The sequence below is a fragment of the Zalophus californianus genome, chromosome 13 (assembly GCF_009762305.2).
Source record: "Zalophus californianus isolate mZalCal1 chromosome 13, mZalCal1.pri.v2, whole genome shotgun sequence".
Lineage (NCBI taxonomy): Eukaryota > Metazoa > Chordata > Mammalia > Carnivora > Otariidae > Zalophus > Zalophus californianus.
The window spans coordinates 89,550,154-89,577,404 of record NC_045607.1 but is presented as its reverse complement, the minus strand read 5'-3'; the positions used below and the strand labels follow the sequence as shown (position 1 = coordinate 89,577,404).

The 27,251-nt window shown below is 38.2% G+C and overlaps 1 protein-coding gene across 4 annotated transcripts in view; it reads right to left on the bottom strand.

Annotated features, from left to right (window-relative positions):
• RIC1 (RIC1 homolog, RAB6A GEF complex partner 1) overlaps window positions 1-27,251 on the bottom strand; it is a 168,277-nt gene that overhangs the window by 49,618 nt on the left and 91,408 nt on the right. For 3 of the 4 annotated variants that reach the window (XM_027615552.2, XM_027615550.2, XM_027615553.2), the window contains 4 exons: window positions 12,547-12,654; window positions 5,908-6,050; window positions 5,238-5,374; window positions 391-482 (listed from right to left, as the gene is read on the bottom strand). In XM_027615552.2, the coding sequence (XP_027471353.2) occupies window positions 391-482; window positions 5,238-5,374; window positions 5,908-6,050; window positions 12,547-12,654 (480 nt within the window). The remainder of the gene's footprint in view (window positions 1-390; window positions 483-5,237; window positions 5,375-5,907; window positions 6,051-12,546; window positions 12,655-27,251) is intronic. The other variant, XM_027615551.2, reaches the window with a different exon arrangement.

Here is a 27,251-nt window from a genome sequence, read left to right as displayed (position 1 = left end):
TAAAGTTCTTTACAGATTTTGGATACTAGCCAGAAGGCAGGCTTATTTTAAACAAAAAAATATCTTCCTGATCTTCTTTTAAATATAAGGAACTTAAATTTAGACTGACTTAATCTTTTTAATTTGTAACTCAAGTTACAACTTCCTACCACTGAAGAAAAGCTCACCTTTAAAGCTTACTTTAAAACACTCAATATCCTAAATCTGCCCTTTAAATCTGTTTGCTTCAATCTAATAAAATGCTTTCAGATTTTACATTAAGGCTGATTCCTAAATTATGATAGACATGAAAAAGTTTAGAAGTATGTTTAGAACACTTTACATTTAAAAAAATGTAAAAAAAAGCTCATTATTTTTGACGATGACTCTTAAAATGAAAAAGTCAATTACCTTGCACAACCAAATGCCATGAGTCGATACTTGTTATTTACTGCTACACAAGTTCCATCAACAACATCTTGTGGCCAAACTCCATGAAGCTGCTATAATAAAGAAAAGTAATGAAGGTTTTTAAAGTGCGGTCCAAATATACTGTAATCAGTATAATTCTCCTTCAATAAACATACAGTTTCATTCAACAAATATTCAATAAATGAAATTATTAAGCTTATATGTTATTTTATTTTGACTACAGAAAACAATAGATTCAGCTCCACTGTTTTTATTTGTCAAATCAAGGATGTCTTAGATTATAAATTCTAAGACAAAGGTCATCATGACTATTAGTTTAATAAGCACAAAACCACAGTACACTACAATATAGAACTATTTTTCGATGACTGCAACAGTAAACACTACAAGATCCAATTACAGCTCTGTTTAAAATACTAAAGATTTTATTTAATTCCCAAATGAGCTATATAATCAATTATCTAAACATGACATATTTGCTTCCTTTTTTGTAGGAATTTTATTTTTTAATTTTAATAATAGAACTAAAAACTATTTTAGATGACAAAATGTGGTAAAGATAGCACTGAGTATTATTTCCCTGGACCACTGCTTAGATTAAAATTAACTGATTTCTGTAACAACTATTTTCCAGGTGCCCACTATTCATCCAGCACTGCTCTAGGTGCTGAGAATGCGGCAAATATTCAAAAACACCAAAATCCTTGCCTGTATCCTTGCCTTCTATTTGTTAGGAGGCTGTCAAGTTAAAAAAAAAAAATTTGTACAGTACACTGGAGATTGGTAAATACTATAGAAAAAATTAATAAAGCAATTATAAGAAACAGTATGGGAGAAGGATACAATATTAAACAGTTCCCCCCATGCAGGTACATTTTGAGGAAAGTACTCAAGGAGATGTAACAAGTACAAAGGCCCTACTGTAGTAACACTTAAGCACGTTCTGAGTACATCAAAGAAGCCTATGCAGATGGAGTGGAACGCAAGGACGGAAGGAGGAGTCGTAGTAGATGAGGTCACAGATGTAAAAGGAGGCCAAACTTATAGGGCTTTGAAAGCCACTATAAAAACTTCTTTGGCTTTTTCTCTAATTTATATATAGGGAGTCACTGGAGTATCTTTAATTTTTAAAAAGTTTTCCATTATGAATAATAATATATTAGAGAATACAAAAAAACAAGATTGTAAATCTCAATATCATCACAAAGTAAACACGTGTGGAATTAGCTAGTACTCAGGTCAAGAATTATCAGTATCTGAAAGCCCCCCAACAGTGTCCCTCCTAATCAATATACCCTCACCCTACCACAGAAGTAACCAATATCCAGACTGAATTGGTAATCACTTCCTTCTTTTCCTTTAGACCAAGAACATGCATCCATATTAACTCTAATTTAGAATGGTCTATGTGTTTATTTTTAATTTTACATAAAATAATGTCATAGCACATATTCTTTTGTGTCTAGGTGCTTTCACTCAGCACATCTGTGAGACCCATCCAAGTCACCACATACAGCCCTGCTGGTTCATGCTCACTGTAGCCTCACATACTGGGCTTATTAGCTCACTGGTCCTCCGCCTCCCTTGCCTGGTGATTCTTTGCGGTCTTGTTAGCTCTCCGGAGCCTTCAGGCACATTTAAAATTTTTTTTCTCCAGCTTTTCTAGTTGTCTTAAGTAGGTTTTGTCCTAATTATCTACTGCTACTAGATGGTTCTGAGAAGAGGAGTGGCATAATCTGACATATTTTAATACATCTGTTAAATGCATCAAAAATGCCAAACAGAATTTTTACAAATCACTTAAATAATGTCTACTATAAATATGTCATTAGTTTAGGGGCGCCTGGGTGGCTCAGTCGGTTAAGCAGCTGCCTTCGGCTCAGGTCATGATCCCAAGGTCCTGGGATCGAGCCCCGCATCAGGCTCCCTGCTCGGCGGAGAGCCTGCTTCTCCCTCTCCCTCTGTTTGCCACCCTGCCTACTTGTGCTATCTCTGTTAAATAAATAAATAAAGATCTTAAAAAAAAAAAAATATGTCATTAGTTTATTTTCCCATTACCAGTAATATACATATATATTCTCATAATTTGTATTTTCTAACTTATTTAATAATGTTCATCTGCTTTTCGTTATTTTTTAGATTCTTAATTTACTGGAAAATTTTCTTTAACCAAATACTAATAAAAAATGATAAAAGCTATGCGGTGCCTGGGTAGCTGTCGGTTAAGTGACTGCCTTCGGCTCAGGTCATGATCCCAGGGACCTCGGATGGAGTTCCGTATTGGCCTCCTTGCTCAGCAGGGAGTCTGCTTCTCCCTCCAACTGCAGCTCCCCCTGTTCGTGCGCGTTCTCTCTGACAAATAAAATCTTTTTTAAAAAATTACAAAAGCTGATACTCATAAACGAATCACTTTTTCAGCCCTCGGATTTTTGTTTTCAATAAAAACATTTAAATCCCAAACATAATTACAAATATACCTTGTTAAAAATTAAATTCCTCAAAAGCTTATTTGTATTCTTATATATTGACATGTTACCACAAATGTACTATTTAATACTCTACTATGTGAATAAAGATGATAATGAAAAACAGTGTTAGGAATATTAAAGCTGACACTATGCAGAAAGCAATACGCCCTTAAAAACTTAAAATATGGGGTGCCTGGGTGGCTCAGCTGGTTAAGTGCCTGCCCTCAGCTTAGGTCATGATCTAGGGGTCTTGGGATTCCCTCTCCCTCTCCCCTCGCTTGTCTCTTTCTCTCTCAAATAAAATTTAACATTTTTTCCTTTAAGGATTTTATTTAGAGAGAGAGACACAGCGAGAGAGGGAACACAAGCAGGGGGAGTGGCAGAGGGAGAAGCAGGCTTCCCGCTGAGCAGGGAGCCCGACGCAGGCCTCGATCCCAGGACCCTGGGACCTTGACCTGAGCCGAAGGCAGACGCTTAACCCACTGAGCCACCCAGGCGCCCCTCAAAAAAAAAAACTTAAAATCTTTTCCAGTTAAAGACAGTAGACTGAATATGAATATTTAGCTTCTCTGACTCTTAAAGCCCCAACTTTTCAAACATATTTTCAACAGTGTAAACTGACAAGGACAACGAATGGGACAGGAGGTAGTATCAGAAAATTGTAAAAAGCTAGGTAGCACATGGATGAGTAGAATCCTCAGTCTGCATTAAAGAATGTTGAGAAACAGCTAAATTTACATTGCAGGGTGCACAAAAGGCTTGAGGATTTAGATTTCTCAGAAAGGCTGGACTTAAAAGAGTAGGAATTTTAGTCTTTTAAAGCCTATTTAAGCATCAGCTGGGTGTTCCCATATCTTCCCAATCTGAGCAGCTAAAAAATACCCCACCTTCACTCCAACAGAAAACTGGAGATTTTTGTTTGGAGAAAAACAAAATAAAAAACTTGGTGGTCTCTGGACCACACTGAGAACATAGATAAGTGAATTCGGACCCTCTAAAATTTAACACTTCCATAATTTAAAACCCAGAACACTGGGCCAGCCAGGTATATATTCTCTAGAAAGAACTGCAGGACTCTCTTCCAATGAACACTGGATACAGAAAGGAAATAATCTAGTTAGCTCACCCTATGGTGAAGATTAGGGTCAACCAAACCCAACAAAATCCACACAGCTTTCAGTGAATCCAAATTTTTACTTTGGGTCTCTGTCACAGAAACCAAATTCATATGTTAACTAATCATATATTAATTAACCATTAACTGTGAAAAGATCACATAAAACTAAAGGAAGGAAGGAAATCCTCAGGTGATGGATGAAGGAAACCCAAAAGTACAACTGTGTTAAAGGTACAATGAGCAAGCAGTCCAGTTTGGAGCAAGCCAGAAGGTTCCAAAAGAAATTTCTTCAAGATGAAACAAACAGAATGCCTAGTGTGTTCGAAAGAATTGAGAAGATATTTACACAAACCGCAGACAGTGTGGGGTTGAGTTAGTGGTAAAGTGGTAAAAAATAAACAAATGTAAAGAACAATTAGTAATTCCCAGTGGGAAGGGAAAATGTGTAGGAAAGAAAAAATAATCAAAATATATCACATGGCTCAGGTACTAACAGGTACCTGATAAAGCAATAACAGGTACTAATACAGCACAACAATATAAACCATGATTAGTAATTAATCAAAATCACAGTAACTGTACTAGGAAGATGGGAAGAATATAAGAGTATGGTAGCAACAGGGAAGCAAATGGTCTCTTCCCACAGCGGGAAGTCAATAAAAAGCCTAAAAACTGAGAATCATAGGGGAAGGGAGGGAAAAATTAAACAAGACTAAACCCGAGAGGAAGACAAACCATAAGAGACTCTTAATCTCAGGAAACAAACTGAGGGTTGCTGGAGTGGTTGGGGGCGGGAGGGATGGGGTGGCTGGGTGATGGACACTGGGGAGGGTATGTGCTATGGTGAGTGCTGTGAATCGTGTAAGACCGATGAATCACAAACCTGTACCCCTGAAACAAATAATACATTATATGTTAATAAAAAAAATTAAAGAAAACACGGAGAGTACAAGATAAATAAAATAACCAGTAAAGAAAAACAAAGTGGATGCCTCTGAGAATGGAAACTGGGTGTGAAGACAGCAGGAAATAGGGCAGGGAACTATCATTTCTTTTCAACATATCTAATAGAATTGTCTACTTATATTATTTTTAAGTATTATATATATTAATTTGATTTTAAAAATTAGTTAACAATAACCCTAAAATCTTAAGGAAAGCAGGGGAGGGATTTAACAACAAAAACTAAAATTAATAAATGTAAAATAAAGAAAATAAACATTCCATAGTTAAAGTCTTACCTCTGCAGTAAATCTACTTGACACTGGTGTAATAAATCCAATTTTACCATCATTAAACACAACAGCAAACCCATCAAGTGTGGCACAGTATTCCATGTCTCTGATGTGCACATCTGTAAAACCCAGGAATGAACCTGCTGATGAAAACAAGTACATGAAATATGAATATAAATATAGTAAATAATGCCCTCACATTTTTGTTTACAAGCCCTGTAAGGACAGTTAATACGGCAAAAATAATGACCTAAGAACACCAAACAATTAAATCATTCCTTCCTACACACACACACACACACACACACACACACACACACACACACACACACACACACACACACACACACACACACACACACACACACACACACACACACACACACACACACACACACACACACACACACACACACACACACACACACACACACACACACTCCCCTTGTATAATGAATTCCCAAGTAGAAAAATGAATGTAAGGACAGTATTAATAGGGCAAAAATAATGACCTAAGAACACCAAACAATTAAATCATTCCTTCCTACACACACACATTCCCCTTGTATAATGAATTCCCAAGTAGAAAAATCAATGTTCATCCATAGCAAATACCTAAGCAGATTATATCAAATATCAAACATCAGGTTCTACTCCATGCAGAAGGTATAACTACCTCTAGAAGACTGCAGATCTGCTGAAAAAGGTACTGTGCAAAGATTAATAGCTTTCCTTCCATTTGTCATTCCTTCCCAGTGAATAAGATGAAGAAGTCCATCAGAAGTAGCAACGAGGAGATCTTCGAGCACAGACTGCAAACTGTAGGGAAACAGGCAATTTAGAACCAATTATCTGTTAAGAGAGCATACTGGGAAAGCAATGAGTATGAATATAATTGCTCTGGAGAATATTCATAGAGAGAAGATCATGAACCGACTCACAGAACTGTCATTCATCTACAACTTAGCTATCTAGTAGGTTCCTATAAGTATAATTTAATCTAGAATCAGAAATTCTGGAAAAAATAAAAGACTATGGGCAGCCATTGTCCCAAACTTGATCAACCAGTTTTCTAAAAACTAGAAACACTGAAACAGCAAATTCAGACGGAAGGAAAAATGAAAGCTGACAAGAAAGGAAAAAGGCAAAGAAACCATAAAAAGAACAACTTATGACAGGCTGACAATCTGGAGCCATAAAGCAGAGGTAAGAATCCTCTAGCCCTGGCCAACAGAACCTTCTGCAGTGATGGAAATGCTCTGTATCTATACTAGCAAACACGGTAACCAGCAACCACACGTGGGGGCTGTACACGTGAAATATGGCTACCGTGACAAAAGAACTAATTCTTTTTTTTTTCTTAAGATTTTATTTATTTATTTGACAGAGAGAGAGAGAGAGAGAGAGACAGCGAGAGAGGAAACACAAGCAGGGGGAGTGGGAGAGGGAGCCTCAGGCTTCCTGCCGAGCAGGGAGCCTGATGTGGGGCTCAATCCCAGGACCCTGGAGATCATGACCTGAGCCGAAGGCAGATGCTTAACCATCTGAGCCACCAAGGCGCCCCAAAAGAACTGAATTTTTAACTTTGTTTACTTTTAACTAATTTAAATTTAAGGAACTTCATTTGACTAGAGGCTATTTTATTGGCACACACAGTTCTAGACCCCAGTATTTCTAGAGCATCATTGAGCCTCACATTGTTCATTCACACAACAAGCATTTATAAAGCCCATGCTCTATGACAGGTAATATGATCTGCGTTAAAATCAGTAAATGATTTTTGAGATTGCGAGGTGAAAAAGTTTCTTCCTTCAGAAGACTGCTCAGTTGACTTGAGAAGTAATTATGGAGTAAGATCACAGCACTTAACCTATTTACAAAGAGATTTAACACACACTTACCTAATGGCAAATAAATGCTCACTTTGCTTACTCTTATGTGCCCAGCCCCTAAGGCAGCAGTGCTAGTTATATTTGGCACTAAATGCTTGTGGGAGGCAGAAGGGACAAATGGAAAGAGGAAAGGGGAATCTATGAATGACAGTGTGAAGGTACCCGCACAGAGAAAGAAAAGGAGAACCAGGGACCAGTGGAAACTGCTCTATCAAGAAAGCCAAGGGAGTAAGATGGACTTAAGAGTACTCAAGAGTATCAAATGCTAGGAGCGCCTGGGTGGCTCAGTCAGTTAAGCGTCTGCCTTCGGCTCAGGTCATGATCCCAGGGTCCTGGGATCAAGCCCTGCGTTAGGCTCCCTGCTCAGTGGGGAGTCTGCTTCTCCCTCTGCCCCTCACCCCACTCGAGCTCCCTCAAATAAATAAAATCTTTAAAATATTTAAGAAAGTATCAAATGCTATAAAGAATTCAAAAAAGAATGAAAAATGTGGTGTCTATAATATATACTGTTATACACTATTAAGTTTTCTTTCATAGTTACAAGAGTATATTTCAGAAATATTTTAATCCATAATGGCGGGGGGGGGGGGAAGTTGTAATGTTTTAATTCTTAAAGTAAACCCTCAATCCTTTACAAGCTAAGTTCAATGACTCATCCCCCAAGGAGTTCAGACAATGAAGAACTGTGTTTTCTTCCCTACTATAAAAATATTAAAAATAGAATAATATGTCCCCTTACCCAGCTCCATTTCTTGAACTTCAGAGTATTTGTAATCAATTGAGTTTACGGAAGGTTCACCTCTGAAGTATTATTCTTCCCCTCCAAATTTACATTTTAGTGTAAAATTTATACGTAGCACGTAGTGAATAGAACATAAAAAAACTGTTTTGTATCTGCTGCTACATGTCAAGAGAAGCAGTTTACTGGAACGGCCCCCAGTTTACTAGGGATCTTCAGTCAGCAGGAGTCTGCCTAGGTTTTCTCCAACTATATCCCCCTCCCTGTTCCTAATTCCCTAGAAGAATCACCGCATATAACAGGAACAAGATCAAGGTCACCCTGCAGTAACTGAACTGCCTCCGAGGCAAAACTCAGTACTCTTCTGACAAAGTTAATAGAATTCAGAATCTCTACATTGTCACCTACAGTGCTATGAAAAAAATGACCAGATGTGTGAGGAAACAGGAAAATGGGACCCAGAGTCAAGAGAAAAATCTACCCACATAAACAGGCTCCGTCAACCTTGATGTTGGGATTAAAAGAATAATGACTTTAAAGTAACTATGATAAGCATGATAAAGAATCCACAGGAAAATATAAAATCCCCCTCATTCAACTGAAAGTAAACGAACTCATTAAAACAAAGGCTGATGTGAGTCGTTAAAATACTGAGTACTTCCATAAAGTTAGCAAACAGGCGTCAGTCCATGCCACACAAATACGTGCCCTCTGACTGCCAGTGTCACAAAGATCTAACAACTAAAGGATTAACTCTTGGCATAAGGGGTATCAGGATTCTGTACCAATATGACTGCTATCACATTTCTTTTCATGCTGCACTGGATTTTGAGTATTTTGAAAATCAACCCTGAGTATAAAAATACACAAAATATACATAAATATACTCTGAGTTATATCTTCAGAGAGCCTCTCCAATCACTGACTTTGTGGGCTTTTTAACAGATAACTGATATCCCAAAGGTGCCTCCCCCACCTAATTTAGGATCTCAGAAACATAATAGTAGGATCTTGAAAGCAGATTAGCATTTCTGATTAATCAAATATCCTTAATGGGAAATATCTAATTCATAATGACCAATTCTCAAATATGTAAATATATTTAATGGCCTAACAAATATTAAATACTATATACTACACAGGGCTTTCCTAAGTCCTGGGGAGGAAGATATGGAATAAACTGTGGTACTTACTAGTATTTATTATGTGGTATTAGAGAAACAGACTAAGAGTTTTAATTATAAATTACATTAGTACTTCTCACCTTTTAAACATTCTCAATCCTCAAATAATGACAAATGTTGGATGCTTACCATTAATCCTATTCTTTCTTCAAGCAAAACCTAAAAGATGGCAAAAGTCTTGCCATATTATGTCTACAAGCAACAGTTTAACCATTATCTGTAATTCCATATGACTTATATTTTTGGTTGTGGGCAGGAAAATAGTTGGTTATAAAGTCCAAATATCATGTCTTCTCCGTCAACGCAAGATCCCGCAGCTTATCTCCAATCACATTTCCAACAAGTATGCATTACAGGTGCTAATAATAATACTGCTCTAAAATGCAATTATTTTTCTCAAGTTCTGAGATAAATCTTAGAGATTTCCAGTCACCTAAACTTGTGTATTAAAAACTAGCACCTGACTAAAACAAACAAACCCACATTTGTACAAGATGTCAGGATTTCTTTTTTTAAAGCCTTTTTCTATCCCATCCCCATGAGCCCGACAGCTTGCCAGTGGGTAGAGGTAGAAAGCCATGCTTGCGCAGTGCCGTCCACAGACATTCCACATTCCTTATGTACCAAGTTACACTCTTGAATCTGTGCTGAAATTGCATCTGAGGTAGAGTAACTTTCCAACCAGAGCGATCGTAACTCGAACTCAATCCTCTGTAACCCTGATCACATTGAAGCAAATAACATTCTTTTTCTTTGAAGGGAATACATAAAAAGATGGACTAAACAAGGCAAGAGCCAACCACTTGCATACAGTTTTGATATGCACCAGTATCTGTACTGTATTCTAACAAAAGAAATGGTGAAAAAAGGCTTTTATTAGAACTGGGAATCAGAATTTAAAAACATGGGTATTACATTCATACAGTTCAATATATTCATATACTACATCCATATAATTCAACATTTAATAAGACCACAAAAGTAAAAAGTCTTTTTCCCCAAACCTGTGGCCTAGCCACTTAGTTCTCATGCCGTTTCTTATACATTTTTCCAGAACAATATATATTCTTTTTTTTTCAAGATTTTATTTATTTATTTGAAAGAGAGAGAGAGAGAGAAACAGAGAGAGCGCGCACGCACAAGCAGGGGGAGTGGCAGGCAGAGGGAGATGCAGACTCCCCGCAAAGCAGGGTCCTGATGCAGGACTCGATCGCAGGACCCTGGGTTCATGACCCGAGCTGAAGGCAGTTGCCTAACCAACTGAGCCACCCAGGCACCCAGAACAATACATATTCTAACACTACCAGCTCCCTTTTAAAAAGGACTATCAGCATTATTATATAGAGTACAATTTGTTTTTTTCACCCAACAACATATTTGGGAAGTTTTGAGCCCCTGGGTAGCTCAATCGGTTGGCATCTAACTCTTGATTTTGGCTCAGGTCATGATCTCAATGTGGTTCGTTAGATCAAGCCCCACGGGGGCTCTGCACTGGGCATGGAGCCTGCTTAAGAATCTCTACCTCTCCCTCTGCCCCTCTACCCTCCTAAAAAAAAAAAAAAAAAAGTACCCTCATTTTTTTTCTACAGATGCATGCTGTTCCCATTGTGTAGAAGTAAAGAAAATGTATTTAAACAGCTCCCTACCAATTGACATTTAGGTAGTTTTTGATCTTTTGTTACTGTAAACAATGAAAAACCCTATAAACATGTCATTTGAATTATTTGTAGGATTAATTCCTAGAAGAAAAAATGCTGGACAAAGACCATGGGCTTATGCAACTTTGACAGACCTTGCTTAATCAATTTCCAGAGACACTGTATAAATTTACACTCCCACCACCAATGTATAAAGTTCTCCTCATCCTGGTCTCCTCCCTAACAGTATGTTACCTAACTGTTCATATGTAGAAGTCATTTAATCTCCTAATAGAGATCTATCATGTAATGTATTAACTGGAATATAGAAAATGAAAACTGTTTATATTGTGTCCATTCGTTCTATTGTCTTTTTCTCGCTATAGGAAATCTTTATGTGTTGTGAAAATTGGCCTTTTGTGATGTTCACTGGAAGTATATTTCCTTATTTTCAGTTTGTGTTGTCTTTTATCATACTTATGGTGTTTTTTTCCCAGTTTCTTTTTTTTAACTTTTATATAATCTAATTTATCAATGTTTCCTTTCATAAGAACTTGCAGATATTTTGACAGGAATATTTTAATGACTCCTAACAAAATGAATTTTGAATTAGAATACCTCTTTTGCTAGTATTTATCGTTTTTTAAAAGCAAGTGTTATCAACAAAGATAAGAAATATTGGCCATTTTGATGCATAGAAGGCTGGAATATTACCATTGTAATTTCATAATTATATATGACTGGGCACAAAAACAGCAAAAGGTTCTTGGAGGTCCAATTTTAACTCTGGATTCAGTTAAAAAGAATTGTTAAAAAAGAAACAAAAAAAATACCTGTAGTAAAAAACTTCAAGTTAAAAAATACACTTTTTTTTTTTAAAGATTTTATTTATTTATTTGAGAGAAAGAATAAGAGAGAGAGAGAGAGCGAGCGAGCGCGCATGAGAGGGGGTTGGGTCAGAGGGAGAAGCTGACTCCCTGCCAAGCAGGGAGCCCGATGCGGGACTCGATCCCGGGACTCCAGGATCATGACCTGAGCCGAAGGCAGTCGCTTAACCAACTGAGCCGCCCAGGCAGCCTAAAAAATACACTTTTAACAAGACCCACACATCATAGACAACTAAAATGTCAAATGCAAAGCAATTAAGGAAATAAAGCCGGGGGCGCCTGGGTGGTTCAGTCGTTAAGCGTTTGCCTTCAGCTCAGGTCATGATCCCAGGGTCCTGGGATCAAGCCCCACATCGGGCTCCCTGCTCGGCAGGAAGCCTGCTTCTCCCTCTCCCACTCCCCCTGCTTGTGTTCCCTCTCTTGCTCTCTATCAAATAAATATCTTTAAAAAAAAAAAGAAAAGAAAAAAAGAAATAAAGCCAAAAAACAGATACACTTATTTTTTCTACCAATGGATATAAAATAATTTTTGTATTTTGGTATTTCTGGCCTTCTTACCACAAAACCTTTATTCATACTGAGATCAGAAAGTTTAACTTTATTCCAAGTATTCACATTATTTCCCAAAATCTTTGAAGGTTTTGGAAACAAAGACACTTTCTCTTTTCCTCAACTTGCGTGATTTTTATCAGTATCATTTCAAGTAACATGCAATATGTTGTATCATTCAAACAATTTCAGATCTTACCAAAAACTATAAATATCTGAATAAAATTATGGTTGGTATAATCAATTTATAGGCTTTATTAAATAACTGAAGTATAATAATGTACCATGTAAGAATTAAGCATTTAAAGCTAAAAAAAATTACCCTCAGTGAAAAAAAATGAAATCAACTTTCCTACTGGCCATGTGATTAACCAACTATACTATATATTGTCATCACAAAATGCTAAATTTAACCAAAGTACTATACCTCATGATGGGTGCTTGCAAATCCAGTAGTTTCCTCATTTCTAAATTTAATGCTGGAGCACACTGTTCTTCCTTAAAATGGGGTGTTCCCTTCATTTGTGGACTTCCTCTAAAAAAAATAGCCAATACACAGGATTAAAGAGAAAGATACTGAATTCTCCACTTTGTGACTCATATATACCCAATCAGATAAAGTAAACATAATCAAACTTACAAATCAGGCATTAATCCTTAAGCTTCTCAAATGAAAAACAGACTTAAATTCCATTATAGCAGAGATACCAATTAGACAAACGAGTTTAACCAAGGTAACTTGTGTTGGGGAAGTGGGAGTAGAGAGAGAAGAGCAAAGAATCTTAGGGGGAAAAAAACAAAACAAATTCTCAAGAGAACCAACAGACATTTTTAAATGACTGATGGCCCTTTCCAAGGTGGGCAACTATGGAAGGTATATACCCTTCTACACAGGGCGTGTCTGAAGTGATCCAAACCCTCCCCTCACCCTACCTTACACCTCATCCTTGATTCCCCTATCCTTCGGGTATGTATCAGAATTAAGGTCAATTCAGGGATGCAAAAGGAAATACTTCACATAAACCTTGGTAATAAATAGCAGAATGGCTAAATCTGGTAGCGCCCTCATATTAAATGACTAACCAAGAGTTTATTAGATCAATGGCAACATCACTGAGCCGCCACACACAACCCCTCCAAAGGATTATTCAATAGTTTTGGAGTCCATCTCTACATGGCATGGGACCATTCTTTCTCAGTATCTGTGCCGGGGTTTAACAGCTATCTGTCTCCTCTCATATTATCACCTATTACTTACTCGTGGCAACAATGAGCCTGACATTTCTCCCTCTCCAGTCACCTATACTATTAAACTTAAGTGTCAAGAGTCTAACATGTTCAACAGCTTTTAAGGTTCCTGGCTTTGTGAAAATTATTTTGATACTTGTCTGCTTACTTTCTGGTTTTAGATTATTTTCCATATAGAAGCTTGATGGTACTTCATCTTTTCTGCTACTGCCATGACCTGGAATATTTGACTCCTTCTGTACGCCCAAGTGGCGAAACTGGTTAAAGTTAAACTGCACAGGTTTATGTCCAACTAACATGCTTGCTGTGATGGCCGCTAAGGAGGACACCATGAGTTATTAGTTTACAGAACTCATATCTGGACTGCTCATCATACACACACTATAATGAATTTCCCGAGACATTCTTCACATACATCTAGTTTTAAAGTTATTTTTCAAAGTAATACATATACATAACTTAAACAGTCAAATAGTGCTAGAAAGCTTATGACAAAGGAAAAAACCACAAGTAGTCTTCTACTGGGACACAACCGGCTTCAGTTCTTCCACCTTCCCCTCCTTCTGTGTGCCCCACACGGTCTTGCACAGTGCCTTCACACTGCTTTAGCATCATTACTTAGATATTACCTACCAATTTCCCATTCTCATTCTCCTTTTTCCCCCATCCTCCTAACATAATTATACAAAAATGTTTGCACTATGATGATTAAATAATTGTTACTTCAAGAAGTATTAAGTGATTAGGGGCACCTGGGTAGCTCAGTTAGGCATGTGACTCTTGGTTTTGGCTCAGGTCATGATCTCAGGGTCATGAGACTGAATCCCACGTCCAGCCCCATACTGGGTGTGGAACCTGCTTGAGATTCTCCCTCTCCCTCCACCCCTCCGCCCCACTTGTGCTCTGTCTCTCTCACTCCAATAAATAAATAAATACAAACATACATAAGTAAATAAATAAAGTATTCAGTGATTACATTTCTTTTCTCACATAACTTGTTAATTTTCCTGAAGTTGACTTTACTGCATGCTTTCATTTGCTTAGTTTTCTTTAAACTTATATCGAAGTCTTCTCAGACTCCTTAACAGCTCTGACAAAAACAATATATTATAATCTATGTGGTCAAACCTGTCACACAACCTATTATTTCCTTTTTCCCCCAGGCATCCCTCCGTGGTGTCCACTGCCCTACTAAGTCTAATGCACAGCTAGCATCCTGACATTTTCCTTTGCCATTCCTTTGCTTCTTTCCTATGGGCCTTTATTTTTAATTTTTTTATTCCTCTTACTTGGGTCACATATTATGGCTTCCTAGAAAGGTGTATGTGGTGTAAAGTTGTAACTCTCAAGTCTGGTATGTCTTTGACACCTGAATGAGTATTTGGGTATAAAATTTTAGGTTGCACATCCCAACACAAAATGATGCTTATGCAAAGCAATTTGTTACATCAAAAGATTTTACAAACAAAATATGCATCACAAGAAATATTATGCAGCCAAAAAAAAAAAAAGGAAATGTGGAAGAACTCTTTCAACTCCTTGGAATGATCTCCAGGATCTCTTGTTGAGTGAAAAAAATTAAGGTGCACAATACTGTATATAACATGCTACATTTGTATGACAGGGAAAGAAACGCAAATGTTTAAATGCATGTGCTCATATAAAAATGAAAAGGATAGCCAAAACTAAAATGAAAATGGTTGTCTCTAATGGAAGACATTACTGTAACAAAAGGGAAAGAAGCATCTCTTCTGTTTTTCCTGTATGGATTACATTTCAGGATAAACATCAAATAGATAATGAAAGAAAGTCCTTCTTTACATAATGACAGCTACAGAATGCAGAAGGAATGGTAGAAAAAAAATCACAATTTTGTTATCCCTATCAAAATAACAAACCCAGGGAATTAATAAAATGAATAAATGCACACAAAACCATTAGGTAAAAAGTAGAAACTTAAGACATATCCACCAAATGCAACAGAACCTGATTTGAACAAACCCATTCCTAAAAAGACAGTTTTGCATTAAAATGGAGAAAACAACACTAAGTATTTGATGATATTAATAAATTATTTTGTTAGATATAATAATATTGTAGCTTTGTTTCTTTAAAATGTCTACTTGTTACTGATAAAACTATTTAGGGCCGAAATGACACAGTATCTGAAATTTGCTTCAAAATAACAAAAGCATACATGCATAAGGAGAAACAGATACTGGTAACTTCTGAATGTGGGAGATGGGTTCAGGGTTTACCATTATACTGTTTTTCTCTCCTGTATGCTTGACGAATTCCTTAACAAAAGCTCAACCCAATGTATTTCTTTCAGCATTTTAAAGGCTTTCCACCAATGTCTTTTTTTTATGTTATGTTAGTCACCACACAGTACATCATTAGTTTTTGATGTAGTGTTCCATGATTCATTGTTTACGTATAATACCCATTGTGCTCCATTCAGTACGTGCCCTCTTTAATACCCATCACCAGGCTAACCCATCCCCCCACACCCCTCCCCTCCACCAGTATCTTTTAGACTCTAATGTGTGGCTTGAAGTTCAAGGACATTCTTATTCACAGATTATTTTTGATGTTTTTCCTATCTGGAAGTTTTTAGGATTGATGTTCCTTTGATTTCTAAAGAGTTCTAAAATTTCAGAACATACATTTTAATATGTGAACTTATCACTGTTTGCACAGAGCACCTGCAAGCTGGTCTTTAGTATGGGTCTGGGAAATTTACGTATTTGTTTCCTTAACATACTAATTCTACACTTCTGTCATCTCTTTCTGGAACTCCTACTAGAGATATTGTACCTCATATTAACCTCTAATTCTTCCCTTTTTTCTCTCTTACTGGTAGAGTTCCCCAACTGTTCCTGCCAATGCTTCACTGAACTTGAAATTTCGCTTCTGTCCTTTCTTTCCAGGAACTTTCTCACCCGCTTCCCCTTTCTTCACACAGTACCATGTTTCCTCTTTTAGTTAAGCACCTGTCTGAGGTTGTGAATTATCATTCCCTCAAAGTGGCTTTGTTCCCTGAACTGTCTACTTCCTTTGAGCTTCCTTTTCCCTGTTGTGTGTCTCTTTTTTTACACTGGAAGCTTTCCTAAGATGACCAGCAGTCAACCCCTGGCCGTTCATTCATGCTGAACAGGTTAACAAGAAAAAGCCAATCACAAGCTCTGTGTGGTCAAGCTGGGCTTGTCAACTGGTCGTGGCCAGCTGGTGTTTTTCTTGAGGTCTTCAGATATCAGAGCCTGTAGGGTCATTTTTCTGGAGTGGTTTAATTTCCCCAGGAAGGATCCCTCCATCCTGCCTGGGATATCTAAGCCTGGAAGCTGGAAGTCTAGAGCCAAGCAGGAGAAGAAAGCTTGACATCCTACTGTTCAGTATGACAACTTTCATCTAATCCCCACCTTTAGTTTAGCATCTCATCCTTGCCGTACTGCGTCTGGAATCCCTCTGGCTTAATTAAACAATGTATTTTCTGTTACCTGTGATGCAGAAACATAAAACTCCTTATTCCTCATTCAGCTTTTTAAACCAACCCCATTTATGGCCCCTGGCTCACTGCTATGTTCTATAGTACCACTGCATCTAATTCCTCGGTCTTTCCATGGTTTTGCAGCTCAAACAAGTTGCTTTTCTTTTTCTTCTTTTTTCTATTGTTCAAATTGAAGTACAGTGTTACATTAGTTTCAGGTGTACAAAACAGTGATGTGATAAGTATATACATGATGCTGTGCTCACCACAGGTGTAGTTACCATCTGTCACCATACAGTGATATCCCAACACCAATGACTATATTCCCTATGCTGTGCCTTTTATCCCTACGGCTTATTCACTCCATAATTGGAAGCCTGTATCTCCCACTCCTCTTCACCCATTTTGCCTGCCCACCCACTTCTGCCCCCCCATCCCTTGGTACCCATTAGTTTATTCTCCGTATTTATGGTACTCAAACAAGTTGCTTTTTATCAGTATCATGTAATTAACCTTAGGATCTTGGGTTTCATATTCTTCCTTATCCAATTTTTAGCCCAAGGGTTAAAGATGCCTCTGACTTTCATTAAAGAGGGAAACAGTATAGCATCTAACTTTCATTAAAGAGGGAAATAGTATTTCAACTTTGGTTATTTTCAAAAGGAAGGATAAAAAAAACTCATCACCATCTTCAAACTGGAAGCCCTCTATTTTCCTTCACATAAATACTCTCATTTATTAGAGAGCTAAAGTATTATAAGAATTTTAAACAAATTTAAGCAAATCCTGACTCCTCAATGACTCCCACTCTAAAACTAGAGATAAATTTCACATGGAAGTTTCCATCTCTTCTTCCAAATATAATAAAATTTAGTAAAATGTTAAGAATTGCATTAATAGGGTGCCAGGGTCCTGCATCGAGCCCCGCATCAGGCTCCCTGCTCGGCTGGGAGCCTGCTTCTCCCTCTCCCTCTGCCCCCCCCACCCCGCTTGTGATCTCTGTCAAATAGATAAAAGCTTTAAGAAAAAAAAATTGCATTTATAAAAAATGTAACTTTCTAATAGAAATTATTATAGTTCAACAATACTTTGAGAATATAGTATCAGACTTTTGGAAGGCAATCACGGAAGATGAGACTGGAAAGATAAAACCAGGTTATAAAGAGCAATGAATGTCAGGAAATATAGCAATAAATTGAGCATTTACTAAGTATGAGTGTACAGAATGTTCTGCACATATTATCTCAACTGAATGTTTATAATCCCTTGAGACAGGCATTAGTTTCCCCCTTTTTCCAAAAAAGAAACTAAAGCTTAGAAATATTAAGAATTTTGCTCATGGTCACAGAGCTAGTAAGTGAAGGAACTGACATGTGAGCCTGTGGCTTCAACTCCAGATCCTAGGCCACTGAAAACTACTAGAGAGTTAAGGAGACTAACAATATCAGCTGCAGAAAGAAATGGACTGGGAATGGAAGGGAGAGAGGGAGTAGCATCTGTAGATTAATTAGGAGACTGTCAATAAGACTACATGAGGAAGGCCTGGGTTTGGACAGTGGCAGTAGAAATGTCTTTTCAGACCACTTTATCCCAGTCGTTTTTGAAAGGAGACAAGAAAAGCATACTGAGAATTATAGTTCCTGCTTAGTAACAGAGGCCTGTCAGAGACAGACAGGTAAAAATCACCCTGTACACACACTTGATTGTCATTCAAGCTATTGACAAATAATATATTCTTCACTCCTGGGCACAGAGAACTGTGCTTTCCTGCCCACTTAAAATTAGGTTTGGTCGTGTGATTGACTTTGACCTATAAATCACGAGGGGAGATTACTTGTGTCACTTCTGGGCAGACACTTTAAGAGCCAAAATTGGCACACAAGGCCGTTTTATCCTCTACCATAAGGGACATGGCCTATGTCAATTCATACAGTATAATACATCAAATAACTAATAGCTATAACTGTGGTTCAGTAAAACTCAAGTAGTTCTTGATTACTGTTCGTGTGTGATGTTATTAACTATGTAGTCTGAGGAGAAGAAAAAGGAATGAAGAAAATGAGCACAGTTTAAGAGACTTCTGGGACACTACACTCCAGACCAACAAAGGTATAATGACAGTCCCAAAGGCAAGGCAAGAAAAAGGAACAGGAAGAATATCTGAATAATGGTTGAAAACCAAAACAAACAAAAAAGATAAAAATCTAACCATCCAAAAAGTTCAGAAAACTCCAACTAGAATTTAAAAACATCCATACATTATATTAAAAATACTGAGAGACAAAGAGAATCTTGAGGGCAGGAAGAAAAGTGAGTCATCATACAGTACAAGAGATCCTCAATAAGGTTAGCAGCCAACATCTCATCAAAAACCATGGAAGCCAGAGGCAGTGGGATGACATACCTAAACTGCTGAGAGGAAAAAAAGTCTACTAAAAACTCTATACCCAGAAAAATTATCCTTCAAAATAAAAGAGAAATTAAGAGATTTCCAAATACAGAAAGTTGAATTTGTTGCAAGTAGACCTTAACTACAAGAAACCATAAAATGAGTCTTTTAGGCAGAAATAAAAGGGTACTAAACAATAATCCAAAGCCACATGAAAAAATAAAGAGCAACAATAAAGGTAGCTACACAGGTAAATATAGAGCCATCAGTGCTATATTTTTGCTTCAGAAATCCACCTTTTTACCTACATAATTTAAAAAAAACCAATGTAAAGGGCAGAGCAAGATGGCAGAGGTGTAGGAGACCTGGATTTCATCTGATCCCAGTAATTCAGCTGGATAGGGATCAAACCATTCTGAACACCTACGAACTCAACAGTAGATCGAAGAAAGGAATAGTAACAACTCTCTAAACAGAAAAGCGACCACTTTCTGGAAGGTAGGATGTGCGGAGAAGTGAATCCGAGGTAATATTCAGGAGGATAGACGACGGGGGAGGGGCCTCCAATGGATGCTTCTGGCAAGTGATAGAGCCACAGAGCACAAAATCAGAACTTTTAGAAGTCTGATCCGCTGAGGGAGGACGCTCCAGTTGTGGCTAAACAGAGGGGGTGGAACCCTCGCGGGACAGTGTGGTCTCAGGACCCTCGAGGTCACAGAAAGACGGGGGGGGGGGGGGGGGGGGGGGGCCTGGGTGCAACAGAGCTCCCAGGGATTGGAGCAGGGAAGCCGACTGCACAGACCGAGCTGAGGAGAGAACTCTCAGCTCACGGTTGCATAAACTGTGATCCACGGCACACTCGGGCCACTGCTCCTCCAGCAGGGACCCAACAAGCGGCAAAGCCGGGAAGACTCCCCTTCCTCCCCCGAGAGGAGCGGCACGGGAGCCACGCAGGGATCTGCTGGGTTTGGAGACTCCACATGGTGTCGGGTGCCAGAGATAGAAACGCTCGGTCACAGGCCGGGTGAGCGCGGAGCGCAGCCAGAGACCGGGGACACGGGAGTGACTGACTGCTTTTCTCTGGGGGTGCACTGAGGAGCGGGGCCCCGAGTTCTCAGCTCCTCCCGCGGGGGGAGATTGGGAGGCCGCCATTTTCACTCCCGTCCTCCAAAGGTGTACCGAAAGCTTGCAGGGAACAAAAGCTCCCGAGAACAAATCCAAGCAGATTGCTTAGCCCCGACGCAGCAAGGGCGGGGGAATTCTGCCTCCAGCAAAGACAGTTGGGAACCACAGCAACAGGCCCCTCCCGCAGAAGATCAGCAATAACCGCCAGCCAAGACCAAGTTTACTGATCAATGAGAACCGCAGAAATCCAGCACTAGGGGAATACTGCACATAGAATTCATGGTTTTTTTTACCATGATACTTTAGTTTTTCAAAGTTATTTTTAACTGTCTTTTTCTTTTTCCCTTTTTCAACCATCTTACCAATCTCTTTTTTTAAAAAAGTATTTTTTAATTTTCATTTATACAGTCATTCTATCCCTTCATAGTAGTTACCCTTATTTTGGGTATATATATGTAAGTTGTTCTCTCTATAAAATTTTCAAATAGTTTCTTCTAACAGATCAAAATATACCATAAATCTCTAGTGTATGGCTTTGTTCGAGTCTCCTGCCTAATCACATTCTTTTTTTAAATCCTCTTCTGTCTTTTTTAAACCAACTTCTTATCAATTTCTTTTATAAAATCTTTTATAATTTTCATCTTTACACTCATATTCCATCCTCTCATCGTATTAACCCTTATTTTTGTACATTTATAAGTTTTTCTATCGTTAAATTTTGGGAGGCACTCTCTTCTAACAGACCAAAATACACCCAAAATCTAGTGTGTGGCACTGATCTATGCACCACCCTGGTCATATTCGATCATATTCTGTTTTGTTTTGTTTTTGTTTGTTTTTATCTTTTTCTTTTTTTCTTTTTTCTTTCTTTCCCTTTCTTTTCCCCTGGTTTCAGGTCTTTTCTGATTTGTTTAGTGTATATTTTCTGGGGACGTTGTTACCCTGTTAGCATTTTGTTCTCTCATTCATCTATTCTCCTCTGGACAAAATGACAAGACGGAAAAAATCACCTCAACAAAAAGAATGAGAGGCAGTACCGACTGCCAGGGACCTACTCAATACAGACATTAGTACGATGTCGGAACTAGAGTTCAGAATGATGATTTTAAAGATACTAGCTGGGCTTGAAAAAAGCATGGACGTTATTAGAGAAACCCTTTCTGGAGATATAAAAGAACTAAAATCTAACCAAGTCTAAATCAAACAGGCTATTAATGAGGTGCAATCAAAAATGGGGGCTCTAACTGCTAGGATGAGGCAGAAGAGAGAATTAGCGATATAGAAGACCAAATGATGGAATATAAAGAAGCTGAGAAAGAGATAAACTACTACTGGATCACGAGGCAGAATTCGAGAGATAAGCGATACCATAAGATGAAACATTAGAATAACTGGGATCCCAGAAGAAGAAGAAAGAGAGAGATGGGCAGAAGGTATACTGGAGCCAATTATAGCAGAGAACTTCCCTAATGTAGGGAAGGAAACAGGCATCAAAATCCAGGAGGCACAGAGAACCCCTCTCAAAAATCAGTAAAAATAGGTCAACATCGCGACATCTAATAGTAAACTTTACGAGTCTCAGAGACAAAGAGAAAATCATGAAAGCAGCTCGGGAGAAGAGATATGTAACCTACAATGGTAGAAATATTAGAATGGCAGCAGATCTATCCACAGAGACCTGGCAGGCCAGAAAGGACTGGCATGACATATTCAGAGCACTAAACGAGAAAAATATGCAGCCAAGAATACCATATCCAGCTAGGCCGTCACTGAAAATAGAAGTAGTAAGTCCCGCATCGGGCTCCCTGCTACTTGGGAGCCTGTTTCTCCCTCTGCTTCTCTCTCTCTCTCTTTCTCTCCTTCTCTCTCATGAAAAAATAAATAAAATCTTTAAAAAAAAAAAAAAAATAGAAGGAGAGATAAAAAGCTTCCAGGACAAACAAAAACTAAAGGAATTTGCAAACACGAAACCAGCTCTACAAGAGATATTGAAAGGGATCCTCTAAGCAAAGAGACAGCCTAAAAGCAACATAGGCCAGAAAGGAACACAGACAATATACAAACAGTCACCTTACAGGCAATACAATCGCACTAAATTCATACCATTCAATAGCTACCCTGAATGTAAATGGGCTAAATGTCCCAATCAAAAGACACAGGCTATCAGATTAGATTAAAAAACAAGACCCATTGATATGCTGTCTGCAAGAGACTCATTTTAGACCCAAAGACACACCCACATTGAAAGTGAGGGGGTGGAAAACCATTCACCATGCTAATGGACACCAAGAGAAACTTGGGGTGGCAATCACTATATCAGACAAATTAGATTTTAAACCAAAGACTGTAATAAGAGATGAGGAAGGACACTATATCCTACTTAAAGGGTCTATCCAACAAGATCTAACAATTGTAAATATCTATGCCCCTAACATGGGAGCAGCCAATTATATAAGGCAATTAATAACAAAAGCAAAGAAACACATTGACAACAATACAATAATAGTGGGGGACTTTAACACCCCCCTGACTGAAATGGACAGATCATCTAAGCAAAAGATCAACAAGGAAATAAAGACTTTAAATGACACACTGGACCAAATGGACTTCACAGACATATTCAGAACATTCCATCCCAAAGCAACGGAATACACCTCCTTCTCTAGTGCCCATGGAACATTCTCCAGAATTGATCACATCCTAGGTCACAAATCAGGTCTCAACCGGTACCAAAAGATTGGGATCATTCCCTGCATATTTTCAGACCACAATGCTTTGAAACTAGAACTCAATCACAAGAGGAAAGTCGGAAAGAACTCAAATACATGGAGGCTAAAGAACATCCTACTAAAGAATGAATGGGTCAACCAGGAAATTAAAGAAGAATTAAAAAAATTCATGGACACCAATGAATTTTTGTTCAAAATCTTTGGGATACAGCAAAGGCAGTCCTAAGAGGACAGTATAGAGCAATACAAGCCTTTCTCAAGAAACAAGAAAGGTCTCAATTACACAACCTAACCCTACACCTAAAGGAGCTGGAGAAAGAACAGCAAATAAAGCCTAAACCCAGCAGAAGAGAAATAATCAAGATCAGAGCAGAAATCAATGAACTAGAAACCAAAAGAACAGTAGAACAGATCAATGAAACTAGGAGCTGGTTCTTTGAAAGAATTAACAAGATTGATAAACCCCTGGCCAGACTTATCAAAAAGAAAAGAGAAATGACCCAAATCCACAAAATCATGAGTGAAAGAGGAGAGATCACAACCAACACCAAAGAAATACAAACAATTAAAAGAACGTATTATGAGCAACTCTATGCCAGCAAATGAGATAATCTGGAAGAAATGGGTGCATTCCTAGAGATGTATCAACTACCAAAACTGAACCAGGAAGAAATAGAAAACCTGAACAGACCAATAACCACTAAGGAAATTGAAGCAGTCATCAAAAGTCTCCCAAATAACAAAAGCCCAGGGCCAGATGGCTTCCCAGGGGAATTCTACCAATCATTTAAAGAAGAATTAATACTTCTTCTTCTGAAACTGTTCAAAAAATTGAAATGGGAGGAAAACTTCCAAACTCGTTTTATGAGGCCATCATTACCGTGATCCCCAAAACAGACAAAGACCCCATCATAAAGGAGAATTAGAGACCAATATCCTTGATGAACAAGGATGCAAAAATTCTCACCAAAATACTAGCCAATAGGATCCAACAGTACATTAAAAGGATTATTCACCACGACCAAGTGGGATTTATCCCTGGGCTGCGAGGTTGGTTCAACATCTGCTAATCAATGTGACACAATACATTAATAAAAGAAAGAACAAGAACCATATGAGCCTCTCAATAGATGCAGAAAAAGCATTTGACAAAGTACAGCATCCTTTCTTGATCAAAACTCTTCAGAGTATAGGCATAGAGGGTACATACTTCAATATCATAAAAGCCATCTATGAAAAGCCCACAGCGAATACCATTCTCAATGGGGAAAAACTGAGAGCTTTCCCCCTAAGGTCAGGAACACAGCAGGGATGTCCACTCTCACCACTGCTATTCAACACAGTATTACAAGTCCTAGCCACAGCCATCAGACAACAAAAAGAAATCAAAGGCATCCAAATCAGCAAAGAAGAAGTCAAACTCTCACTCTTTGCAGATGATATGATACTTTATGTGGAAAACACAAAAGACTCCACCCCAAAACTGCTAGAATTCATACAGGAATTTAGTAAAGTGGCAGGATATAAAAATCAATGCAAAGAAATCAGTGGCATTCCTATACACCACCACCAAGACAGAAGAAAGAGAAATTAAGGAGTCGATCCCATTTACAACTGCACCCAAAACCATAAGATACCTAGGAATAAATCTAACCAAGGAGGCAAAGCATCTGTACTCAGAAAACTATAAAATACTCATGAAAGAAACTGAAGAAGACACAAAGAAATGGAAAAACGTTCCATGCTCATGGATTGGAAGAACAAACATTGCGAAGATGTCAATGCTACCTAGAGCAATCTACACTTTCAATGCAATCCCCATCAGAATACCATCCACTTTTTTCAAAGAAATGGAACAAATAATCCTAAAATTTGTATGGAACCAGAAAAAACCCCGAATAGCCAGAGGAATATTGAAAAAGAAAAGCAAAGCTGGCAACATCACGATTCCGGACTTCAAGCTCTATTACAAAGCTATCATCATCAACAGCATGGTACCGGCACAAAAACAGACACATAGATCAATGGCACAGAATAGAGAGCCCAGAAATGGACCCTCAACTCTATGGTCAACTTATCTTCGACAAAGCAGGAAAGAACGTCCAATGGAAAAAAGACAGTCTCTTCAACAATGGTGTTGGGAAAATTGGACAGCCACCTGCAGAAGAATGAAACTGGACCATTTCCTTACACCACACACAAAAATAGACTCCAAATGGTTGAAAGACCTAAACGTGAGACAGGAGTCCATCAACATCCTAAAGGAGAACACAGGCAGCAACCTCTTCGACCTCAGCCGCAGCAACTTCTTCCTAGAAACATCGCTAAAGGCAAGGGAAGCCAGGGCGAAAATGAACTATTGGGACCTCATCAAGATAAAAAGCTTTTGCAGAGCAAAAGAAACAGTCAACAAAACCAAAAGACATCCGACAGAATGAGAGAAGATATTTGCAAATGACGTATCAGATAAAGGGCTAGTACACAGCCAAACTATGGAAAAAGCCAAGATGTCCATTGACAGATGAATGGATAAAGAAGATGTGGTATATATATATATACACACACACACACAATGGAATATTATGCAGCCATCAAAAAAAATGAAATCTTGCCATATGCAATGACGTGGTTGGAGCTGGAGGGTGTTATGCTGAGCAAAATAAGTCAATCAGAGAAAGACATGTATCACATGACCTCCCTGATATGAGGAATTCTTAATCTCAGGAAACAAACTGAAGGTTGCTGGAATGGTGGGGGGGTGGGAGGGATGGGGTGGCTGGGTGATAGACATTGGGGAGGGTATGTGCTATGGTGAGCGCTGTGAATTGTGCAAGACTGTTGAATCACAGATCTGTACCTCTGAAACAAATAATACATTATATGTTTAAAAAAAAAAGAAGAAGAAGGAGATAGTAGGAGGGTAAGAATGAAGGGGGGTAAATCGGAGGGGGAGACGAACCATGAGAGATCATGGACTCTGAAAAACAAACTGAGGGTTCTAGAGGGGAGGGTTGGGAGGATGGGTTAGCCTGGTGATTGGTATAAAGAGGGCACGTTCTACATGCAGCACTGGGTGTTATACGCAAACAATGAATCATGAAACACTACATCAAAAATCAATTGTGTAATGTATGGTAATTAACATAATAAAAAAATAAAAGACCAATGCATAAAATAATAATTATAAATCTATGTTATGGGCACACAATGTATGAAGATATAATGTGTGACAAGAACATAAAAGGGGAGGGATGGATATGAACAGGAGAATACTTTTTATATACTACTGAAGCTAAATTATTGTTAATGCAATTCAGGTCGTTGTGAGTGTAAGATGTCAATTGTACTCCCCAAGGTAACCGCTAATAACTAAAACATATCCAGAAAATGAAATGAGAAAGGAACCAAATGGTACAGCACAAAAAATCAAATACAAGAGAAGGCAGTAATGGAGGAACTGAGTAACAAAAAACATAACACACAGAAAACAAGTAGCAAAATGGCATTAAGTCCTTATCAGTAATTACTTTAAATATCACTGGATTAAACACTCTAATTGAAAGGCAAACACTGTCAGAATGTTGTTTAAAAAAAAGAATAACATGATTCCATGTCTAAGTTTTCTATGAGAGACTTACTTTAGATCCTAAGACACAAATAGTTTGAAAGTGAAAGGATGGAAAAAGACATTTCAAACAAATGGCAACTAAACAGAGCAGGGTGTTACAGTAAGATCTGACAAAATACTTTCAATCAAAAATTGTTACAAGAGACAAGGACATTACAGACAAGCCTCAACTTACAATGACTTGACTTACATTTTTCCACCTTTACAACAAAGTGAAAGTGATACACATTCAGTAGAGACCATATTTCGAATTCTGATCTTTTTCTGGGCTAGGGATATGCAGTATGGTAATAATCCTGTGGTGCTGGGCAGCAGCAGCAAGCCACAGCTCCCCATCAGCCAGGCGATCACAAGGGTAAACGACTGCTACACTTACAGAAAGTCTATACCCATACAATCATTCTGTTTTTCACTTTCAGTACAGTATTCAATAAATTACATGGGCTATTCAACACTTTATTATAAAATAGGCTCTGTATTAGATGATTTTGGCCAACTGCAGGCTAATCTGAGTGTTCTGAACACT